General features: G+C 56.1%; 1 protein-coding gene across 1 annotated transcript in view; it reads right to left on the minus strand.

Moving 5' to 3' along the window:
* Positions 1 to 9,644: 9,644 nt before the first annotated feature.
* SRC (SRC proto-oncogene, non-receptor tyrosine kinase) overlaps positions 9,645 to 21,559 on the minus strand; it is a 48,716-nt gene continuing 36,801 nt past the window's right edge. Inside the window, exons 5-13 of the mRNA XM_087818741.1 lie at positions 19,942 to 20,040; positions 19,663 to 19,766; positions 17,679 to 17,828; positions 15,938 to 16,093; positions 14,255 to 14,434; positions 13,311 to 13,387; positions 12,445 to 12,598; positions 12,190 to 12,321; positions 9,645 to 11,904 (exon numbers count right to left, since the gene is read on the minus strand). Of these exons, the coding sequence (XP_087674867.1) occupies positions 11,696 to 11,904; positions 12,190 to 12,321; positions 12,445 to 12,598; positions 13,311 to 13,387; positions 14,255 to 14,434; positions 15,938 to 16,093; positions 17,679 to 17,828; positions 19,663 to 19,766; positions 19,942 to 20,040 (1,261 nt within the window). The 3' untranslated portion in view covers positions 9,645 to 11,695. The remainder of the gene's footprint in view (positions 11,905 to 12,189; positions 12,322 to 12,444; positions 12,599 to 13,310; positions 13,388 to 14,254; positions 14,435 to 15,937; positions 16,094 to 17,678; positions 17,829 to 19,662; positions 19,767 to 19,941; positions 20,041 to 21,559) is intronic.

Below are 21,559 nucleotides of genomic sequence, written 5' to 3' on the forward strand. Positions count from 1 at the left end.
TGATGGCCCAGAGAGTGGCAAGTGCTTTGCAGACAAGTACAGCAGGGGAGGTGCGAGGAGGGCGACAGAGGGTGCGGCTTCAGGCTGAGTGGTCAGGAAGGCCTCTCTGCAGAGGACACTTTGGAGCAGAGACCTGAAGGGGCTGAGCCAGCACATAGATCTCTGGAAAGAGCACTCCAAGCAGAAGGGACAGCAAGTGCAAAGGCCCTGAGGTGAAAGCAGCAAGTCACACTTAAGGAAAGACTGAAGGCAGATTGCTGGGCAGTGGGAGTGGCAGGAGGGCTGGAGGGGAGGCCTGCAGGGGCGGCAGGGCAGCCGGTGAGTGCTTTTTGTGTTCTCCAGCCAGGTGCCCCTGCAGGGAGATGGACCCTGGGGGAGATGGGAATGGAAGGAAAAGAGGAGGCATGTCAAGCCCCCCACCCTGCCCCTCTTCAGGGTTTGTTGATCGCAGACTGAGTAAACACTGAAAGTTTCTCCAACAAACTCACTCTGCAGCAGAACAGCCACCGGAGGGGTGGGGGGTGAGAGTGAGGAGCTTTGAGCGGCCAACACACAGACGCAGGCCTGACGCAGGAAGGAAGGGGAAGAAAGCTCGAGAAAGGCTCAGAGGGAGAGAGGGAGGGGGCCAGGGAGAGCGGGAGCACCGAGGCGAGACCCCCACACTGCCGGATGACGCACATGGCCCACGCGGGGAGAGGGGTCCCAGTCAGGGCGATGTGTGACGCATGCCGCCTGATACCCGAGGCCGCCAGGCACAGACGGTGACTAGAGAAGACAAAGCCCCCAGGAAAGGGATGCAGAGACAGAAGAGGGGGGAGAGACGTGAGCTGGGTAACAAGGGGGCAGGTGATCTGTGGCCGCCAGACAGAGAGCCCGTGTCACCTCCAGAGCCCCCTCAAGAGAAGGACACTTGGACAAAATCACCCAGACAGATCCCCACTCTCGGGAGGACACAGCCAGAGACAATGTGATCTTCACAACACATGGAGACCCAGTCAGGTCGCCCCCTGAAATGCACATACATCCCTGCATTCAGTCATCACAGCACACAGACAGGCAGATACACACACAGACAGAGAGACAGGTGGCTGACACACAGCAAGACACACAGACAGAAACAGTCAGAAACCCAGGTAAGGACATACAGATTGTCAGATACACTTATGCGCGCACACACACACACACACACACACACACACACACTGGACACAAAGAGAAACAGACACACACATGAACACAAACACTGGACGCCCGCACAGTCAAACACACACACAAACACACACCAGAGACACTCACAGATTGGTGCACAGGGACAGGAAGACCAACCTCAAACCACCCAACAGGGACAGAGACACACAGACCCTCCTCGGAGACAGAGGAAACACGGGCACTGACAGTGGAGACACGAGCAGGATGGAGGGAGAATGTGAAGGTGAGAGCGTGGGAGGCCATGTGGGCACACCCAGCCCTCCTGGCTCGGGGGCTCCCCTCCACACCAGGGTGTCAGGTCACGGAAACGTTGGTGCCCCTATGGCCTGCCCCACAGGGGTGCTTGGTCACTGTGTGTTGACTGCACAACCAAATTTGCCTGATGTAGGAGGGTCATTCTGGGGGGCCAAGTGCAGGCTGGAGCACTGCAACAGGTGACAAGTGATGGGGAAGCCAGTGAGGGGACTGGAGCATGGCCCAGGGGGGAAGACAAGGCCCAAACCAAGTCAAGGTGCTGAGATGAGCAAGATGTGGGCCAGGAGGAGCAGAGGGGCAGGCGGAGCCCAGGGACCTGCCCTGGCGCCGAGCGGGCAGTGGTGCAATGCCCAGGGGGTGGGTGGACAGGGAGAGCTGCAGATCAAGGAGTTGTCCACATAGAGGGAGAGGTGACGTCCAGAGTGGGGGAGGTCTCCAGGCTCGGTGGGAAGGGAAAAGAGGAAGACACTGAGAATGGCCGTGGGGAGGGAAGGGAAGACTCAGGGACCAGGTGTCAGGGAGACTCAGGGAGCAGGTACATCTGTAGAGTCAGGCCCTGGATTTGCAGAAAGGTGGGCGAGGCCGTGGTCAGCGCCAGTTCAGCAGGACGGGAACAATATGCAGCAGGACAGGGACTGAGAGGGAGGTTTGGGCATGAAGGCAGCCCTGGGATTGGGAGGGGAGAGCACAGGTGGGGCTGGAGTGGGGGGCGGTTCTGCAATAGGAGAGATGGACCTTGGAGGGTGGATGGGTCTGGGGATCAGGTCCAAGGTCCCACCTAGAGACTCTGATGGCAGTTGGTTGTCTGTGGAGCAAAGGGAGTGCAACAAGGGGGACAGGAGGTGCGAGGGCAGGAGTAGGAGGGCAAGGCCAGAGCTGCCGCTGAGGTGGACAGGCCTGCACACACCACACAGAGACAGCGGGGGAAGGACGCAGGAGAGGGGGAGGGGGGGTAGAGCAGGGCTCACCTGGAAACATGGAGATGGAGCCCCCAGGAGTGGGAGAGGGCGGGAGAGAGGGGGAGGGAGGCAGAGGTGGGGGAAGCAGGGAGCGAGGGGAGGTGGTGGGCGAGCAGGACACACACACACACACACACACACACACGCTCCTGCAGTGACGCACAGAATAGAGGCAGAATTCAATAATGACTTGGAGACAGAGCAGAGGGAGCGGGAGAGAAGCGGCTGGGGGAGGGAGGGAAGGAGGGGGCTAGACACACACCCAGCCCTTCTTAGGAGGTGTGCAATAATTGTTGATTGAATGAGGGGACAAAGACAGGAAACTCCCAGAAGGGAAGCAACAGCTGAGAAACTTTCGAGACTGATTGACAGACAGTCACACATATACACAGTGGAGGAAAACACCATGTCGAGTTCAGGATTTAAAACAATGAAAGGAAACAGTGATAGAGTCAGAACAGCAGTTCCCTTGGGGGTGGGGGTGGTCGTGAGCGAAGAGGAGGCTGGGGGGGCTCGGAGGGTCTGTTTCTTGCTGGGGAGGTGCGTTCACAGGTGTAGAGTTGTGCCTTCTGTGGTATGTAAGTTACTCCTCAATTTTTCTAAGTGAGAGAAAGAGGAAAAGTGAGGGAAGGAGCCCTGGCCGGGTCCAGAAGCTGTGGGTTTGATTCCAGTCAAGGCGCAAGCCTAGGTTTCGAGTTCTATCCCTGGTCATGTGGGAGGCAGCCCATGGATGCTCCTCTCTCTCTCCCTCCCTTCCTCTCTCTCGCTAAAATCAATTTTTAAAAAACAAAATTAAAAAGAGAGAGAGGGAAGGAAAGATGTATGCAACAGAGAGGGAGACAGGAAGGGACACACACACACACCACACACACAGGATGCCCAGATAAGAACAAACCCTGACAAAGTGACAAAATAGTTCACTTGACCCAAAAGAGAAAGACCAATGCTTAGACCCTCACATGGAAAAGGAGAGAGACCCAAGGGGAGACCTGAATTGGGAGGGGGGTGCACAGGGCAGGAAGAAATCTCCAACACTGGTCCCTTGATCTGTTGGGGGCTCCTGGGGCAGAGCACCAGTTGGCGGTGGGGTGAAGCAGACACATGGGGGAGAAGGGGGCAGGGAAGGGGCTGAATCTGGGGTGGGCCTAGAGGGGTGCAGGGGTTGGAGGTGGTGAGGGGCCCAGGAGCAGCTGTGTGCTTGGCTCTGGAGCTCACAACAGAGGGGCAGCGGGGAGAGGGGGGCCGGGGCGTGAGTGAGGAGAGGGCCCCGCAGCGGCTGCAGGGGGAGGACAGCAGTGGGCCCAGGAAGAGGGGTTAGGAAAGGGCTCGGAAATAACTCTCGGACAGACAGATGCATGGACGGACGGATGGGCGGATGGATGGGCGGATCGCCATGTGCTCATCCGCAGAGCGAAAGCAAACGCAGGACAGAACTTCAGAGATGGGTGGGGAAGGAGACAAGGAGAGACTGGGGGGAGTGGGGGCAGAGACAGATACCAGTGTGTCAGAAAAATCAAGATGGAGCCGAGAGAGGAGGCAAGCAGAGCACAGGGTGACAGGAGTGCTCTCTCTCCCCCCGTCTCCCTCTCTCTCTCACACACAGTGTTCCATGTATGTTGACCAAAGGAAATTGCCCGCAGAGCGGGAGCAGAGGATCGGTGACACACAGGCTCACACACGCCACCCTCCCTGCGAGCAGGTTTCAGAGCTGCCTTAGAGACGGCGGCACCGCTCACACACTCACCCAGCGCACGGGGGCCGAGGGGCGCTGACTGAATGGAGGGACAAATGCAAGTGACGCAGGATGAATACGAAAGCCTCGAGCCCCGCAGAGAAGGGGGCCGGGCAGGGGGCTACTCTGTCCCTGTGTGTGCATGTGTGTGTGTGTGCACGCTTGTGCCAGAGAGAGAGAGAGACACACACACACACACGCACACACGCACACACGCACGCACCCCAAGGCCAGCAGGAGCAGCTGCTTCTCGGATGACTATTCTAGGAAAAGCCGAGGGAGTGAAAGGAAACAAAACCCCCAGCCCATGGAGTGGAGCAAGGGGGGCGGCAGCTGCCCACACTGGAAACCCAACAAGCCAGCTGAGCCTGGGGGGCCGGGGCCCGAGGCCCAGGGCAGGAGCCAGACCCCGGCTCGGCCGCAAGGACACGTGCACACGCCTCACAGGCCCTGCACATTGGGGGGAGGGGGGCGCACACCACACACATACACACATACAGCTGTGCAGTCACATCTTGATAGAAAAAGACTAGTTAATGCTGCGTAACATTAAGCTAAAACCGAGGGGCAGAGACAGAGAGAAACAAAGAAAGAACAAAACAAAAAAAGAAAGAGAGAGAGACTGAAACAGAGACTAAGGAAATCAGAACAAAGAGATAGGAAAAGAGAAAGACAAGGAGGGGTAGAGAGGTGACAGACAGACACAAATGCACGAGGCACACAGAAGTCTGAACACGTGTGCCCCGGAGAGAGGGTTTGGCAAGAGGGGGACAGAGGAAGGGTGCAGAGAAAGACAGGTGCGCCCATGCCCCCCGGGCTGCCTCTGGAGGGTGGCACGACTGGGCTTTTCAGACAGAACCAGCAAATGACAGAAAGATGCCCGAATGGGTGGGAGGGACCCTCAGCACCGCCCATGCTGGATTCAAGCAACAGCGAGGGAGTCAGCCAGGACCACATGCCACACCCCCACCACACACACACAACACAGACCACACCACACACAACACACCACACCATACATAAGCCACATACCACACACAGCACACAAACACACAAGCAACACACATCACACAGACCACACCACATACATATCATACACACAACACACACGTTATACTACATACACACCACACACATGCCACATCCACACCATACACGAACCACACACATGCACACGCGTGAACAAAAGCAGCAAGGCCAGAGAAAGGCGAGATTTAGATCAGCCCCGGAGAGAAGGGGAAGGTCAGAGATGGGAGGTAAACAGGAAAAGCAGACTTCTGTGTGCCTCTCTCGCCCTCTCCTGGTGTCTGTCTGTATGTCTGTCTGTCTCCCTCTCTGGCTCCTGCACACACACAATCACAACCCCCAGAAAAGGAAAGAAGGAAGCAGCAGAGAAAGAGAGGATGTGATGGCTCAATGGCAGTCCCGCCCTAGCCCTGCTTGGCTGCTCTGCTGCGGGGGGCCCTCTGCCCCCCCTCCCGTTAATCCTACTCACTCAGGCCTCCCTCAGCTCCTCATCAGGGGAGCCCTCCCTGACCCTCCATTCAAGCTCAGGACCCTGTCTCTACGCCCCTGGGACCGTGGGTCTTTCTGCATCTGTCCTGCTCATCTGTCCTTCTAGACAGTAAATGCATGTACAGGGCTGCTCCCCAGCCAATTTTCCTCACCCCTGAACCCCCCAGCCCCCAACCAGGGTCAGGCACACAGTGGGTACTCAATGGAAACCTGTTAGAGGAAGGAATGGATGAACCAGTGAGTGGATGCATGCTGACACGCAGAGTGAGCAACACGGAGAGCACTGAGGATACACGCAGAAGGAAAGCAGAGCGTAAGGGGGGGCAGAGGGAGGAAGGGGGAGACCCCAACAGGGATGGGAGAACAGGGTCAGGCACATCTGGAATAATCAAGATGGAGGTCCAGGGGTGGGGGAGAATACACGCACGGCCAGGCAGGAGCAGCTGCTTCACAATGAGCGTTTTACGAAGAGTCTAAAGAGCTGAGGGACAGAAGGAAACACCCCCCAGCCATGGCAAGGGGAGGGGGCTGCAGGGAGCACAGCCCACACTGGAAATCCCACACTGGAAATGCAACAAGCCTGCAGATCTGGGAGCGCAGAAGGCCCGGGGGCAGATGGAGAACCAGATCCTTGTTCCCTGGCGGACACACAGACACCAGGTGTTTTCGGGGGAATGAATGAATGAACGAATGGATGAATGAGGGAGCCCAGAGAAAGAGACAAACCTGCTAGGGTGAGGGAGATGGACAGAGAGACTGAGATGGTAGGGTAGGGGGCTGGCACACACATCATCTGGCTTTGATACACTCACACAGAAGTCAAGGGCAAACCACAGGTGCAGAATGGAGCAGAAGGAAAATACAGTGAGGTAGAAGGCACAAAGGACACACAGCCCTGCCAGGAATGGCATTTGCCCAGGCCTGGCACAGAGGAGGAGCTCAGTAAATTGACAGTCCACAATACTTTTAGGGGGCCATGGAAATGATTTCATTTTTCTTTTGATTAAAAGAAATTTTCTTTTAGCTCAAAGAAAATGTTTTAATATATAATATTAAATATATCATTACTGTCATAAAATATAATTTTTAATACTGTTTATGGTGGAAGGGGTCCATGGAGGCAAAGCTAACTCAGGCCTACAAAAGACAAAATTGGGCCCTGGTTGGGCGCCCAGTCCGGGACTGGGTAACTCAAGACCAAGTTTAGGACTCCTAATGCAGGGAATGCCAGAGCCAAGAGAACCCAGGGAAGGGGCAATCAGGAAGCCTTCCCAGAGGAGGTGGGATTTCTAGGCTGAAGGCAGAAGAAGCAATGTGGGTAAGGCCTGCAGCCAGGGAATCAGGGTACCATGGGTGGTTGGATCTAGCCTGGAAAAGCCTGGAATGGTAGGTGAGGGAGATGGGGCTTCCTCCGCCAGAGGCAAAGGACTGTGAACAGAGCCAGAGGTGGGAGCAGGAAATGAAAGGCCACAGGAAAGCATGGGTGAGTGATGGCTGAACCTCCCAAGGAGGGAGGCCCAGGAGGGAGGCTGAATGGTGGGCAGGAATGACAGGAGGTGAGTTTGTGGGGCTGAGGGTAAGGTGTCCAGGGAAAGGTCAGGCCTTGAGGGAGGCCAATGGGCAGAGAGCAGGTGACAAGACCAGACGGACACACACCCAGAAACATGCCCCATGTTTCTAGGAGGGAGGGATGGGGTAGGGAAAACAAATTATGATCTTTCTCGTGCTTTTCTGTTTTTCTCCTACTCTGCTATAAGGAATATTTCTTCCCATGGGGGGAAACATCTTATTTATCTCAAAAAGAAAAAAATGGATGCAGAATAAGAGAAAACCACTGAAATCAGGAAGAGAGGTGGAGGGGATGCGGGCGTCCCAGGGTCCCCAATCCTCTGCAGAGGGCTAGGAACCGGCAGGGCTGCGTAAGGAGGAGCAGGCAGAGGGGTCGTGGGACAGTGGTCCCAGCAGAGCGGACATCTCTCGCCTCTCCACACTGTCTCTCTCACAGAGTTGAGCAAAAGCAAACTGAACAGAGGCCTGGGGTGTGGGAGTCAACACCAGAGGTGGGTGAGACAGGGGGAGCTTTCCTGCCTCCCTTCCCATGTGGGCCAGATGTGAGAATTGCCCAATTCCTTCAAGATCTTGTTCTAGACAACCCTACAAGTTCCTGGGGGTCAGGGAAAGCTCCCAGAGGCAGCTGTGGCCTCCAAGATGTGTTTTGAAGGATGAATAGGAGTCTGCCAAGTTGCAGAGGAAAGAAAGGGCATTCTCAGTAGTGGAAACAGCCTGGGCAAAGGCATGGAGGTGTGAGGGCCTGGGGAAGAGTCAGAGGCATCAAGATATTGATAAGGAAGAAAACTGGGGAGGGAGAGGGAGAGAGAACAGAGAAAGAGACAGCAGAGAGGAACAAAGAAAAAGAGAAACTAACAACAGAGAGGCACTTATAGAAACAAAGACAGCAAAACAGAAGCACATAGGGACACAGAGAAAGACCAAGTGGGGGGAAGGGAGACTAAAGCAGGGAATAGAAACAAACACAAAAAATTGTCGAGAGAGAGCCAGAGCCACACTGACGAAGACAGTGGGAGAAAACTGCAGAGGCACAGAGTCAGAGAGAGATGGGGACGGAAGAGGCCTGCAGAGAAACACAGCAGGACAGTGGAGAGAAAGGGTGTGTGGACCTCTCCTGGGAGGGAGGGGGGGGGGACAAGCTGGCTTGGGACCCACCACCCAGCGGCCATGCAGGCGCATTCTGACCCCAGGGCTTTGTGCCCACCTGGGCTGGGGTGTGTCGCTGGCCTGCTTGCTGTTCCTGCGCCCCAGGGCACACGGGGGTCCTGCTGGAAGCGGCTCCTTGGTATGTGCGCTCTATGAGCCCACACGGATCTGCACGGCCCCACGCTGCCCCATGCTCTCCACAGAACCCAGTTACACACATCGGTGCCCATGGCCCAGGAGCCCGCAGGTTCAGGCTGGAAGGACCTGGATTTGCGCCCACACAGTACACACAAATTCGTGCATATCCAGCCGGAAAAAACAGACCTCCTCTCTTCATACCCCATTAATACCCAGGTACACACAAACCCTAGAAACCCACAGACTAGCACAATACCTGGTCACGTGTGTAAAGAAACACACAAAACCATGGGCAAACAGTCCCCCACAACACACACACATGAACATCCTAGGACACACCCCTCATGAACAAACAGAAGACCCATTGGGTGCCACAAACTCACATCCATGCTCTTAGGGAGAACCTATTCGTGCTCCCAAGTCATGAGCACACCCATGGAGTCTCAGGCTTCTGAAAATAATACTAAACAGAGTAATATACCCATTTTAGGATTCATTTTTAAAGTGTTATTATGAACAGAGGTGACTCATGGATAGGTGTGTGATCTGATGTAAAATAAATACCTTCGCATAGACTGTTGCAAATGAACTTCCCAGGCTGTCCACCGGTGGCGAGAGAGAAGGGAGGAGAGGAAGAGTCCTTGGGTTTTTCTCCAGAGTGCACAGGATTTTGATCCAGCCCCACCTCCCACCCAGCTCAGCACTCCTGGGAAACACACAGATAGCACACACAACCACATGTCCCCGTGAGCACATCCACAACTCCATGCAGGCCTGAAGACCCTACCCAGCCCCCAGAGTGTCAACCGCCACCATCCACCCCGGGAATCAGAGTTCAGAACTGCTGATACTGCTGAGTCCTGGGTTTCATCTGGTGCGCCTCAGACACGACAAGCAAGGCTTCTGCCAAATGTTCTCACTCTCCAAATGCAGGTACAGGTGTGCATACATCGTCACACTCCAAAGTGACTGTTGTCTCCAATCTGATGTCACGCCTAGGCCCGAAGCCTTCCAGGCACCAGTGCTGCCCACACAGAGGCCCCTCTGACCACAGCTTATCCTCACCTCCCACCCGTCACCCTCCAGCACACAGTAAGTAGATGCTCAATAAACCACTGGCTGAACTCTGAGGTCTGTTTGTGTTTAATCAGACAATATGCAAATTATTTACAACCAGTTCTGGATCCCCCACCCCCCCCAAGCCTGGGCCATGGAATGTGGGACCCCCAGGCCCTGCCCAGAGCCAGGGGACCCCTAGGCCTCTGCATAGTCATCTGAAATCTACAAAACACTGTTTGCTTGTTTTTTAAAAAAAGGACAGTATTAGGACACCTTATACAAAGGGCCTTGGGCAGTGAGAAGGGGATCTGAGAGCACGCTGTTGTACGCAAGCCCAGATTTGGGATTGGGACAGACAGGAGAAGACTTGGGTAATAAACATGTATGAAAGGGAAAGTTGGAATTTCATAGGCAGGCACTGCTTGGCCTCCTTCCCCGCTGGCAGGGCCTGGCTGGCTCAAGAATCCCTGGAGCAGGAATGTTATTGCTATGAGGGGGGCTGTGGGTGAAATGTACAATGTGTCTGGGGGACAGAGTAAGGGGCATTTTTACATGTTAAATATGGACACACATGGAGGAACACACACGTGCACACACACACACACACACACAGAGGCCCCTGGCAAGATGCCCACAAACTGTTAGCCACCCCCTTTAAGAGGAGCACACTGAGGCCCAGGGAGAAGCCACCATATCCCCTAAGACTGAACAGTAGAGTAGGGCCAAACCAGTCTCCTGATGCCCTGGGCTGTGCTCACTATGTGATGCCAGGCCACAGGGTTTGGAGGGAGCGGAGCAATTGCAGAGGCGATGGCCACATATGGAGGCAGACACTGCAGCCCAGAGAAGAAGCAAGGTCCACCCAAGGTCACACAGGCAGTCCTGGTGCATGGCAGTGGACACCCTCATCCTCTCTCACCCCAGCCTAGGCACTCCTTTCCCTACTCATGAGTTTAGGGTGCCAACTTGGGGAGGAGAGCAGGGGCCAGGCGTTGAAATGACACAGGACAAACTGGGCAGATGACGTGGAGTTCCCTCCTAAGGCCAGGGCAGAGCTTCCCAACCACTTGGATTTTCTATTTCTGTTTGATTGCCTCCAGAGCCTGGGAGCTCGCTCCCTTTCGTGGCTGGCTAGGCCTGAAGGTCAAAATCCACCCACATTCTGATTGATGTCTGCCTCCCTACACCTGCACCTTCCCCCCTCATTCCTAGCTCAGCCCCACATCCACTTCCACTCTCTCTCCCCACAACAGCCCCACAGAGCAGGAAATAGCAGTAGGACTTTCCGCTATCTCTAACCCATCCACAGGCCCCTTGTCCCTTGGGCTGCCACAGTCTGTCCATGATGCCACTGAGGACAATCTTTTTGGTTCCTGAGGAAGACAGAGGGAGCACCGGGTTCTGATTCCATCTCAACCCTGGTCTGTGGCCTTAGGTAAATTACAACCTCTCTCTGGACTGTTTCCCCATGGGTAATAGGGGACAAGGAATTGACGATATCTAAGGGTCCCTTGAGTCTAAGGGTAGGGTTTGAAGGGGTGCCCACCCCACCCACCAACAAGTCAGTCTAGGCCTCAGGTTGCACTGCCTGGGAGCCATGGCAGAGGGGTCTGGACCCAGTGGCCTCCACAAAAAGGTGTTTCAGAAATGGACAGCAAGGGGGAGGGTATCAGGCAGGCTGATGGCCAAGGGCCTACCACTTTTCTTTGGAAAGGCTCTTTGGCCAACTCTGGAGACAGACCTGGGTGGCATGGAATTGGGAAGGAGTCAATGTATAGAGTAGGTGGAGGCTGGGAAAAGGCGCCCTCAGCCCCAGCCCATCTTCCCAGGTCCTGCCGCGATGCACAGAGCTCCGGGAGGTGTACAAGGAGGAGGCATGTGGCTGGAGCAGGAGCCAGGACACAGTCACTGTGCCAGCCTTGGAGCCTGCCCTCAGGGCTGCTCTAGGCCCCGCGCCTTTCCATGCCACAAAAGAGGGGGAGGCCTAATCACTGGCAACTCAGCCCCACAGAGAGGATCAACGGCGGGCAGGCAGAGGGAGGCAGGACCCCACATCAGGGGCCACCCAGCCCGATCCAAACAGAGAAGCCAGTCTGGCCCTGTAGCCTGCTCCCTATAGGTTCTCTCCAGGCTGATATTGGGGCTCAGTGGACGTGAAATAGTCCTCCAGGAAGGCCTGCAGGTACTCGAAGGTGGGCCGTTCCTCTGGCTCCTTCCGCCAGCACTGGCACATGAGGTCGTGCAGGGACTCGGGGCACTCAGGTGGGCAGGGCATCCGGTAGCCTCGCTCCACCTGGTCCAGCACCTCACGGTTTACCATCCCTGTGGGCAGAGGGAGGAGTGAGAAGGCGCACTCTGGGGAGGAAAGTGAGGTGGGCGGAAGCTGATGGGGATGTCAGAGAGGGCTTCCCGCCAGGACAGGGTGGGTGTAAGCGTGGGCCCTCCCCAAGGCTGGAAGCCCTGACCAGAGAGAGCCTAAGATCAGATGTTCAACTTCTTTCCCATACAGATGGGGAAACTGAAGCCTGGGAGGGGGACTGGCTTGTCTAAGGTCACCAGGGCAGAGGGGTTCAGGAACCAAAGATGGGCTGTGGGGAGCCCTCTTACCAGGGTAGGGCACCCGTCCCTTTGTTGTGAGCTCTGTCAGCAAGATCCCAAAGGACCACACATCGGACTTGATGGTGAACCGCCCATAGAGGGCAGCTTCTGGAGCCGTCCACTTGATGGGGAATTTGGCACCTGCAGGAACAAGAAAAATTAGATAGTACCATTCCCATCCCCACTTGACAGATGAGGAAACTGAGGCTAAGATAAGGGGCATGACTTCCCAAGGCATACATTACCCGCCCAGGCCCTGCCCACCTTGCCGAGCTGTGTACTCGTTGTCTTCGATGAGCCGAGCCAGGCCGAAGTCAGCCACTTTGCACACGAGGTTCTCTCCGACCAGGATGTTGGCGGCACGGAGGTCCCGGTGGACATAGTTCATCCGCTCCACGTATGCCATGCCTGAGGCAATCTGCGGGCAAAACCCAGGAGCCTGGCTCAGGGGCCACCCCAAGCCCTTCTCGGGTCACAGGGCATGTGCCTCTCAGGGCTAGAGTTATCCCCAGGATAGAGAACCAACCAAACACCCTGCCTGTCCCAGTTCTTCAGGCAAGTGCAGTCAGGTTACAACAAATGCTGTTGGCACAAAAAGCAGGAACGGTGCTCAGTAGAAGAAGGGAATGCAGGACAAAGGACAAAGGGAAAAGGGGAGGCACAAGACAAGAGGCAGCCAGGGAAGTGGGTCCCCCCTATGAAAAGAAGGCCCCAGATGTCCCAGAGACGCAGATGAGTGCCAGATCCTGCCTGCTGAGCCTCAGTTTTCTCATCTGTCAAACAGAATAACAGTCATCTCTACCTCCCCTGATTGTGATAGGATTAAGTGAAAAAATGGCTGCTAAGCAAACAAGTACTAATACATGTTTGTTGCATGAATGAATGATCTTTACAGAGAAGAAAGCCGAGGCCTGCAGTCCCATAGCAGGTCAGGACTCCTGCTGCCCGTTAAGGGCTCTTTCCGCTGCCCAGAACCACTTACAGCACTGTAAGTGGTCCCAGTAATATGTGAGGAGAGATCAGTGAGTGTGAAGGCAACCAAAGCAAGCTTCCCGGAGGGGGCACTCAAGAGGCCAGAACTGGCTGGGTCTGAGTGCTCAAAGCCAAGGGTATAAGCAGGGCCGACTCACCTGAGCAGCCATGTCCACCAGCTGAGGCAGCCGCAGGTACTTGCCCGTCTCCCCCTTGAGAAAGTCCAGCAAACTCCCTGGGCAGAGAGAAAGCAGCTCTAGGCCCGCCCCTTCTCCCGAGCGGGACGCAGTGATTCCCAGGTCCTGTCCAACTGGGTGGCCGGCCTCGCTTCAGCCGGCACTGCAGGTTTTATGTAAACCCATCTCTGAATAGTCTCACTCAGCGCGTGTCACTCAAAGGCAAGGAGGGTGGGAAACAACCCAGTGTTGGCCTCCATGTGAACAGAAACTATGGTCCATCCATCCGTGGATTACTACTCAGTAATAAAAAAGGAACAAACTACTGATAACACTAAACAAAGAAGAACCTCAGATATAAAGGATTATGTAAATGAAGTCCCAGAATCAACAAATCTCGGATGACAAAAAGCATGTCCGTGGTCACCTGAGTTTGAGGCTGGAGGGGCTATCTGCAAAGGGGGCAAGGCGCACTGTCTGGAGTGATGGAGCTCTTCTATATCCTGACTGCGGCAAGGAATGCACAAAATACTCATTTGTTAAAACTTACTGAACTGGATGGGTTTTATGATATGTAATGGGTATATTTTATAATATATAAAGTACGCCTCCAAAAGGTAGGGACTTGGATGGTTTGGGGGGGTTCTCTGCCCCCAAATGGCAAACAGCTTTAGAAAACCAGCAAACTGGAGTAGACAAGATGTGTTGTGGAAAATCATTAAAAACATAATGAAATGAGAAAGGCAATCTTTGTTTTAACCTTCCATGACATGAGAAGTTGGCCATTCCATTCCACCTTCAGAGAGAGGTGCATGCCAGATCTGGGGACAGTAGAGCACTCCCCACCCGCCCTTGGGTGAGCACCCTGAGTCATAGGTAGCCCAGCCAGGGCTGCCCGCTTCTCGGTGCCGGTCACCAGGCCTCACCCTTGCTCATGTACTCTGTGACGATGTAGATGGGCTCCTCAGACACCACGGCGTACAGCTGCACCAGTTTCTCATGCCTCAGTTTCTTCATGACCTGAGCCTCCTGCAGGAAGGCCTCTGGAGACATCGTGCCTGGCTTCAGGGTTTTGATGGCCACCCTGGTGGTGCCGTTCCAGGTCCCTGAGTGGGGAGGGGCGTAGGCTGCCTCAGTGAAGGCCCCCATTCCCATCCCTCAGGGACCCAGGATCTGCCCAGGTACCAATTTCAGCTCTGGCTTCTCTGGCCATTCTGAGCCTCAAAGTTCCCACCTGTAAAATGGGCACAAGAACAAGATGCTCCTCCCAGGACTATTACAGGGATTAAATGAGTCTCTGGTGCATGCTCAAGAAACAGTAGCTGTTGTTAGGACTATGATTATTAGGAATGTCCCTAAAAGCAGCACATTCGCCTGGGATGGGAGACCACGGTGCCAACTCAACTGCTCTTTCCTGGGTGATCAAGTTCCTTCTCAGCAGCACAAAGGTGCCTCAGACGCTAGCAAATGAATGGGGCCGGGGCTGAGGCTTCTCAGGTGAGTGGCCTGGGGCCCATTCTTCCCAGTCTCTGGGCTTCCATCTGAGGGTTGGGGCTCAAACAGTCTGGGAATATGTACCTGGCACTTCACAAGTCTACCTGGAGCAACAGGGAAGAAGAAAGAACCTCCCCACTGACTACTGCACACCCAAGCCAGGCATGAGTCCCGCAGCCACCAGAACAGCTGATGCCTTGGACCTCGCCAGGGTTAGCTCACATCCTCACTGTGCCTATGTGCTCAGGAGCTGGCATCTCGTCCCTCTCCCCTCCCCCAGCACAAAGCGAACATATCTCTTTTCCTGACTTGGCCTGAACTCCAGGTCCCAGGCCTTTGTCCCTGCAATGCCTTCCACCCAGGAACCCTCTCTGCTCCCCTCCAGCCTCTCTTCCTCTGAAGGGAGAAAGTGGAGACAGCAATGCCAAGTGAACACAGTGGCTCAGACAAACATCTTGAAGACAGGACACTGTGGCCTCCGCTGGAGCCGCAGGCTTATGACTGCCATGCCTACCATACCCCCACCGCCACGGTTCCCATGTCAGCAGAAACCAGTCAGCGGAGGGGGCCTGGGTTTTGTCAGGGCTGCAGGGTGTTTGTTTTCTAGGGCGGTTTTGCAGTTTCTCCAGGGTTAGACAGGAGAAACTGCTAACAGGCCCAGAACATGCCAGGCCTGCACTTCCCAGCACTCCCTCCGCGAGCTGAGCTTCTCTTCCTAGGGCTAAGAGCTAACAGGTGGATGCACAATGAGCCTATGTTCTCAGAACAGCCCCACGGTGGGTCCTATTATCACCACCCCCATTATAGCTGGGAAGATCAGGCTCAGAGTGAAGCTGCCTGGCCCAGACCACCCAGCAGGTCCCTGGAGAGACGCAATGCCCAGCCCCTCTGCAGAGGCGGGAAGAGGCCAAACACCACTGGGGAGCTTCATATTTAAAATAGGCCCCACTGTGCAACAGAGGTAAACGAGAGTCGGGGGGGTAAAGGGAAGGGGGGGCAAAGCAGGCCTTGAGCTGCCAGATGGGATAGGTATTTGCCTGGTTCTCAGGTGGGGACACCAAAGTCCCCCCAAGGGGACTGCATTCTCCTCTGAGGGGGAAGGGGAAAGGACTTACCCATCCACACCTCTCCAAAGCAGCCCTGGCCCAGCTTGACCTCCAGCCGCAGTGACTCCCGGGGAATCTCCCAGGCATCCTTGGCCAGGCCCTGAGTCTGTGGCTTGGATGTGGGGCACACAGTGGTGAGTCGGTGGCACAGGCCATCGGCATGTTCTGAAGGTGGAGACAGGGACATGGAGTTCAGGCCTGGCATCTGCCCTGTGGCCTTCCTGTCCCACGTTGTGTATACAGACCTACCTATTGTATGCACACAGGCTTCGGGGACACACAGGGTGTCCTTGAGACCAACCATCCATACCTGTGTGCATACACCCTTACCCCACACAGGCTCACACAACCTCATGCACCTGCTCACTGAGTCATTCAGCCATTCATTCATCAGACTTTAAGGGTGGCCAGCTAGGTGAGTGCCAGGGACCCAGTGGGGGACAAGTCCAGTGGAACTTTGGCCTCTGGGAGTTCACAGTCCAGGAGAAGCCCAACTTCCCTTAATCAACTCCCAGGACCTCATGTGTGACAGAGGGGAACTGCGCATGCAACAGCAGGTAGGCTGGATGGAGTCCTGGACGGCTTCCCAGAGGAAGTGGCACTTGGGCTTGAATCTGCAGGAGCGTGAGTGGTTAACTAGGGAACAGAGCCACAAGCAGAAGGCACAGTGCCTGGTGCCTGTGCAGAGGCCCTTAGGGAGGAGCAGCTGCTGGGATGGAGGAGCTGAAAGGAGGCCTAGGGGCTGCAGGAAGTGACTGGGTAGCCAGGTTTAGACTCCCCAAGGCCTCGGAGACCACATGAGGGTCCTTTATCCTAAGATTCCAAGACAGCCCTAGAGGATTTTGATCTGGGGGAACAGGGTTCAGAATGAACATTAGTGGTGGCCAACGTGACTAAGAGAAGTGGCAGATCCTTGAGGGAGTCAGGAGGAAGATGTGCAGGGTGGGGAGCAGCGGGCACTCTCAGAATAGGCCACACCTGCACACAGGCCAGAGCTACGTGCCACAGCACACAGGTACCCACAGAGGCCCGCCCCATGGGTTCACACAGGCCGTGACTCCTCAGTCCACCCGGCGGCCCTCGACATCCAGATGGAGCCAGCCACTCTTACACATGGCTGTGCACGAGAGCACCACGAGCCCGCGCTCCCGTTTCTTCCCCGCATGTGAGCACCACGAGCCCGCGCTCCTGTCTCTTCCCCGCATGTGAGCACCGCGAGCCCGCGCTCCCCTGTCTCTCCCCATCTCTGCCCCCTCTCTCTGCAGCCATCCATGCGGCAGCCCCATCAGCCTCACCCAGTAACCAGTTCAGCTCAGACGGGTGCTAGGACTGCAGAGACAAGAGACACCAGCCTGTGGCCCTCCCTTCCCTGCTCACTCCTTCAGGCAGCCCCCCTTACCTGCCAGCTGCAGAGGAGAAAGAGGAGGGAGGGGCAGTGGGGGAAGAGGGAGAGGGTAAATGAGGAAGAGAGCGTGGGAGGAAAGAAGGGGGAAAAGACTGGGAGGCAGAGGGGAGGGGGGAGGAAAGAGGAGCAGGGAGAAGGGGGGAGGAGGGCAAGGGCCAGCCACACACATCCTCAGCAAAGCAGAAGCCCCAGCCCTTGCTGGCCCCAAAGCCCCCTTCTCAGGCTGACACACACACCCCCAATGCCCTCAGAGGGCCTAGCCCCAGGCCAGGCAGTGGGCTCGCCCCAGGCCCAGCTGCCCCTCCCCTGGAGGCCTGCGCCCCGAGGTTGGGTGGGGGTACTCACTCGAGTAGTAGGCTACAAGCTGCTGCAGGCTGTTGAACTGGGTGCGAGAGGTGATATAGAAGCCGCCGCTGTCCAGCTTGCGGATCTTGTAGTGCTTCACATTGAGGCCCTTGGCGTTGTCAAAGTCGGACACTGAGAGGCAGTAGGCACCTGCAGGAAGAAAGCAGCCGTGACCACTAGGCCTGTCACCCCCACAGGGCACTAAGCACAGTTCTGTGCCTGTCCAACCCAGGAGGGGAGAGGGAAGCCAGGTCGGCAGCCCCTGGCCCAAGACACAGCCAGATCTGGTTCAACCCAGCTCTGGGGCAGCCACCGAGGCAGGGCCAAGTCAGTAGAGGGGTACCTGGCCAGAAAGTGTTGCCCTGCACCCTTGACCCTGGCAAAACTTCTGAAGCCTCAGTGAGCATCCCCTATGTGACCTCGACAATTCGCTTGCCCTCTCTGGGCCTTGGTTTCCTCCTTTGCACAATGGGGCTACTCTCATGGCTGCTGGGAAGATTCAATAAGACTACATATAAGAGGGCCTAGCACACAGTAGGTGCTCAATAAATGTTTCCTGGGAGCGTAGAAATGGCCCCAAGTGGCTGTGTGTCCCCAGATTAACTGCTTCCCCTCTCTGGGTCTGCCCTCGGGAGCACTGTCTGTGCCCCACCACTTCCTGAAGGCTACAGGCTCAGGCAGGAGCCAGTGGTTGGCTGAGGCTGGGCAGACAAGGGCAGAAGCCCATGTGCTGGGCATGACCTGAAGGCTGCTAAGGTTCAGCTGGGCCAGCCATAATGGCCCCATCCCTGCTTTCCTTGAGCCTGGAAAAGCTTTGGGCCCGAAAAGCTTCCTCCTGCCCAACAGGCCTGGTTAAGAGCCTCTGTTAACCTGAGCCCAAGAGAGGGTGCCATCAAGGAACAAGGTTGAGCCCCAAAGGTGGGGGCAGCGGGGGCAGAAGCTCCAGAGGCCAGAGAGAGCCCTTCTGGGGAGGCAGCATACAGGTACCGTGCTAGAAGCCCAGCCCCCCTGGCCCAAGACCCTCTGGACAGTCCTCAGACAGGGGTTAAAATCTGTGTAAAGAAGGGAAAAAGAGGCCCAGAGAGGGAAAGCAGCTAGGCAGCAGGTCATGCAGCAAGTCAGGCACCGAGCTGGGACTCAAACCCGTACCCAGGTCTCTAAAGCCTGCATGAGGCAACCATGACTTACTGCGGACGGCCCAGGCCCTGACCACATGTGCACACAAACAGGCATGCCTGTGGCCACTGGCTGCGTGCGCACAAAGTACACACTCCCCAGGCCCACAGGCATGAAGACAAACACACAACAATTCACTCCCACGTAGCAACACACACAATTCCACCCCGTGCACACACATGCCTGGACCCACACATGGCACGCACGGCCACACAACCGCTCATAAATGCACATGCGTGACATGGATGATCTGCTTTCCCATCTCCTGCTGAGCCCCAGGCCCACAGGAAGTGGCCTAGCTTCGTTGCCATGGTGATGGGGCGCCTGCAACCCACTTGCAGAGGGGCTGGAGAGAAAACAGGCCCTACATACGGCATTCTCTTGCTGGGGGAAAGGACAAAAGAACGGGGGCCAGGACTGTTGGGGGAAGGGCAAAGCCAGGTCCCAGGACCCAGCCCCGCCCCAGAGGCCCCAGAAGAAGGGGAAAAAGAGGGGCCCATTATATCAGCACCCACCCTGGGAACAAGCCTTTTGCTGTGTGACCCCCAGTCCTCCTAATAATCTACCCATTCCTCATCTAAGGAAACTGATGCCAGAGAGGTTAAATGTCCTTTCTCACTGCACCTCTGGGCACCCAAGATAACTGTTTCTCAAATGTACCTCTCTGCCTTTGATCCTGTCATTTCCTCCCCCTAGAGGGTTCTTACCACTTCACTCCACACACCAAACTCCTATTCATTCTGTAACACCCAGCTCAAACAACCCACAAGAAGACTCAGTTCCCACTGGCCAGCAGGAATGCTCCTACCTTTCGTGGTCTCGCTTTCTCGCACTAGGAAGGTCCCTCTTGGGTTCTCCGCATTGAGCAGTAGCCGCTCTGACTCTCGTCTTGTGATCTTGCCAAAGTACCACCTGGGGCAGGAGGGAGGACGATGGTATTGTGGTCCAGGCTTCTGCCCGCCCACAGTGCCTCTGGCCTGGAATGTGGCTGGGGCCCTGGGCAGCCAGACCTCCCACCGGGGCCCAGTTGAGAAGCTCTGAACTGGCAGCGACGGTGAGCAAGCAGGAGGCCGGAGTCCATACTCACTCCTCAGCCTGGATGGAGTCGGAGGGCGCCACGTAGTTGCTGGGGATGTAGCCCGTCTGTCCTGTGCTGAGCGAGTGGGCCAGCCACCAGTCTCCCTCTCTGAGCAGGGGAGAGGGAAGGAACAAAGGAGAAGGGAGTCATCAGCAGTGGGCCCCGGTGCCTGCCATCTTCAGGGGTGCTGTGCTGGGAGCCCTTCAGGCCAAGAGGAGCACAGGGAGCAGTGGGACCAGGTCCCTCACAGCCTCCAGCCCAAGCTGGCCTGGAACTCTTCCTCTCCCTGGCCCAGATGCCTCTTGGCAATGCTGACTCAGATGGGTTTATTCCAGGGCTATAGCAGGACTGACTTTGGTCAGCCTGAGGCCTCAATTCACAGGGGCAGAGTCCTGGAACAGGAAGTAATCTTGCTTCCCTTCAGATAGACTAAGCCGTCTCAAGGTGCCAAGAGCTGCCTTGGAAGTGAAGTAGGGTGCTCCTTGCCTCTGGGGAGCAAGCAAATTGCAACAGGAGAGAAGGTGTCTCTCCAAGATGGATGTCAAATCAGACCTTCAAAGCCTCCCCGAGCATGAGATTTAGAAGTCCAATCCTGGGAGCTGGTGAGACCTGGGTGAAGGCAGGGGGTGGTCCTTTTGGGGCTTTATGATAATCCAGGTGCCTAGAGCAATGATTGCCTTTGTCACAAATCACAGGTCACACCTAAAGGGCTCCTTGGCTGAAAACTACAGGCCTCCTCTTGCAGTCTGCCAATCTATGGGGGAAACTTGCCCAAAATCACACAGCGAGTCATGTCAGAGGGGGCTGCGGTGGCAGAGCCCCAATGCCCAGGGCATTTCTACCCTAACTGACCCACAAGGAGGAAGAGGAGATGGGGACCAGGACATGAGGTGCTCCCCACATGGTCGGGTCCCCTGGGCCTGGGTGGGAGTAGGGAGGGGGCAAAGTACCTTTGCAGCCATCTGAATGTGAACCAGGTCTGGCTGGAGCGGGGGTCCAGAGACACAGAGGAGAGAGGAGAAAGCGAGAGCCCAACAGGAAAGAAGAGGCAGAGATGGGGGTGGTGAGAGGGAGAGGCAGAAAGAGCAAGGGAGAGAGCAGGACAGCCAGGCAGTGCTGGGGATGGGACACAAGTTGGGGAGGGGGCAGCCACAGAGGCCTTGCATCCAAAGCAACCAAAGGAACTATGGAGAGGGTCCATGAGGAATGTGGGGGGCAATGGGAAGGGCTTCCTGGGAAATAGGGCCTGGCTCTCTCCCATTCCTACTGTGGGAAGACTGAGGCAAGAGAAGCCAAGGCCTTTGCTCAAGGTCACACAGCCAGGCCAAGGCTCCCAACTGCCAGTAAGATGAAATTCTCTCCTACAGGGGCTGAGAGCTTGCTGAGCTTCTCAATCCAAGGAGGCCTCTGGACTTCACCACGACCCTGAGCAGATACGCAGTAAGCAGGGTGTGCTCCCCTTCCTATCGCCGGGGCCCAGAAAGAGAAAGGCCCTTGCCAATAGTCACACAGTCTGCATTTGAACCCAAATCTCTGGCTCCTGGGTCTCCTGAGCTTCCCCTGAGTCCCATTCTTCAGCCCATTTTGAAGATGGAGAAGTTGAGGCCAGGAGAGCATGGGGCTAAGG

Source organism: Miniopterus natalensis, chromosome 7 (genome assembly GCF_054644295.1).
Source record: "Miniopterus natalensis isolate mMinNat1 chromosome 7, mMinNat1.hap1, whole genome shotgun sequence".
In the NCBI taxonomy this organism is placed as follows: domain Eukaryota; kingdom Metazoa; phylum Chordata; class Mammalia; order Chiroptera; family Miniopteridae; genus Miniopterus; species Miniopterus natalensis.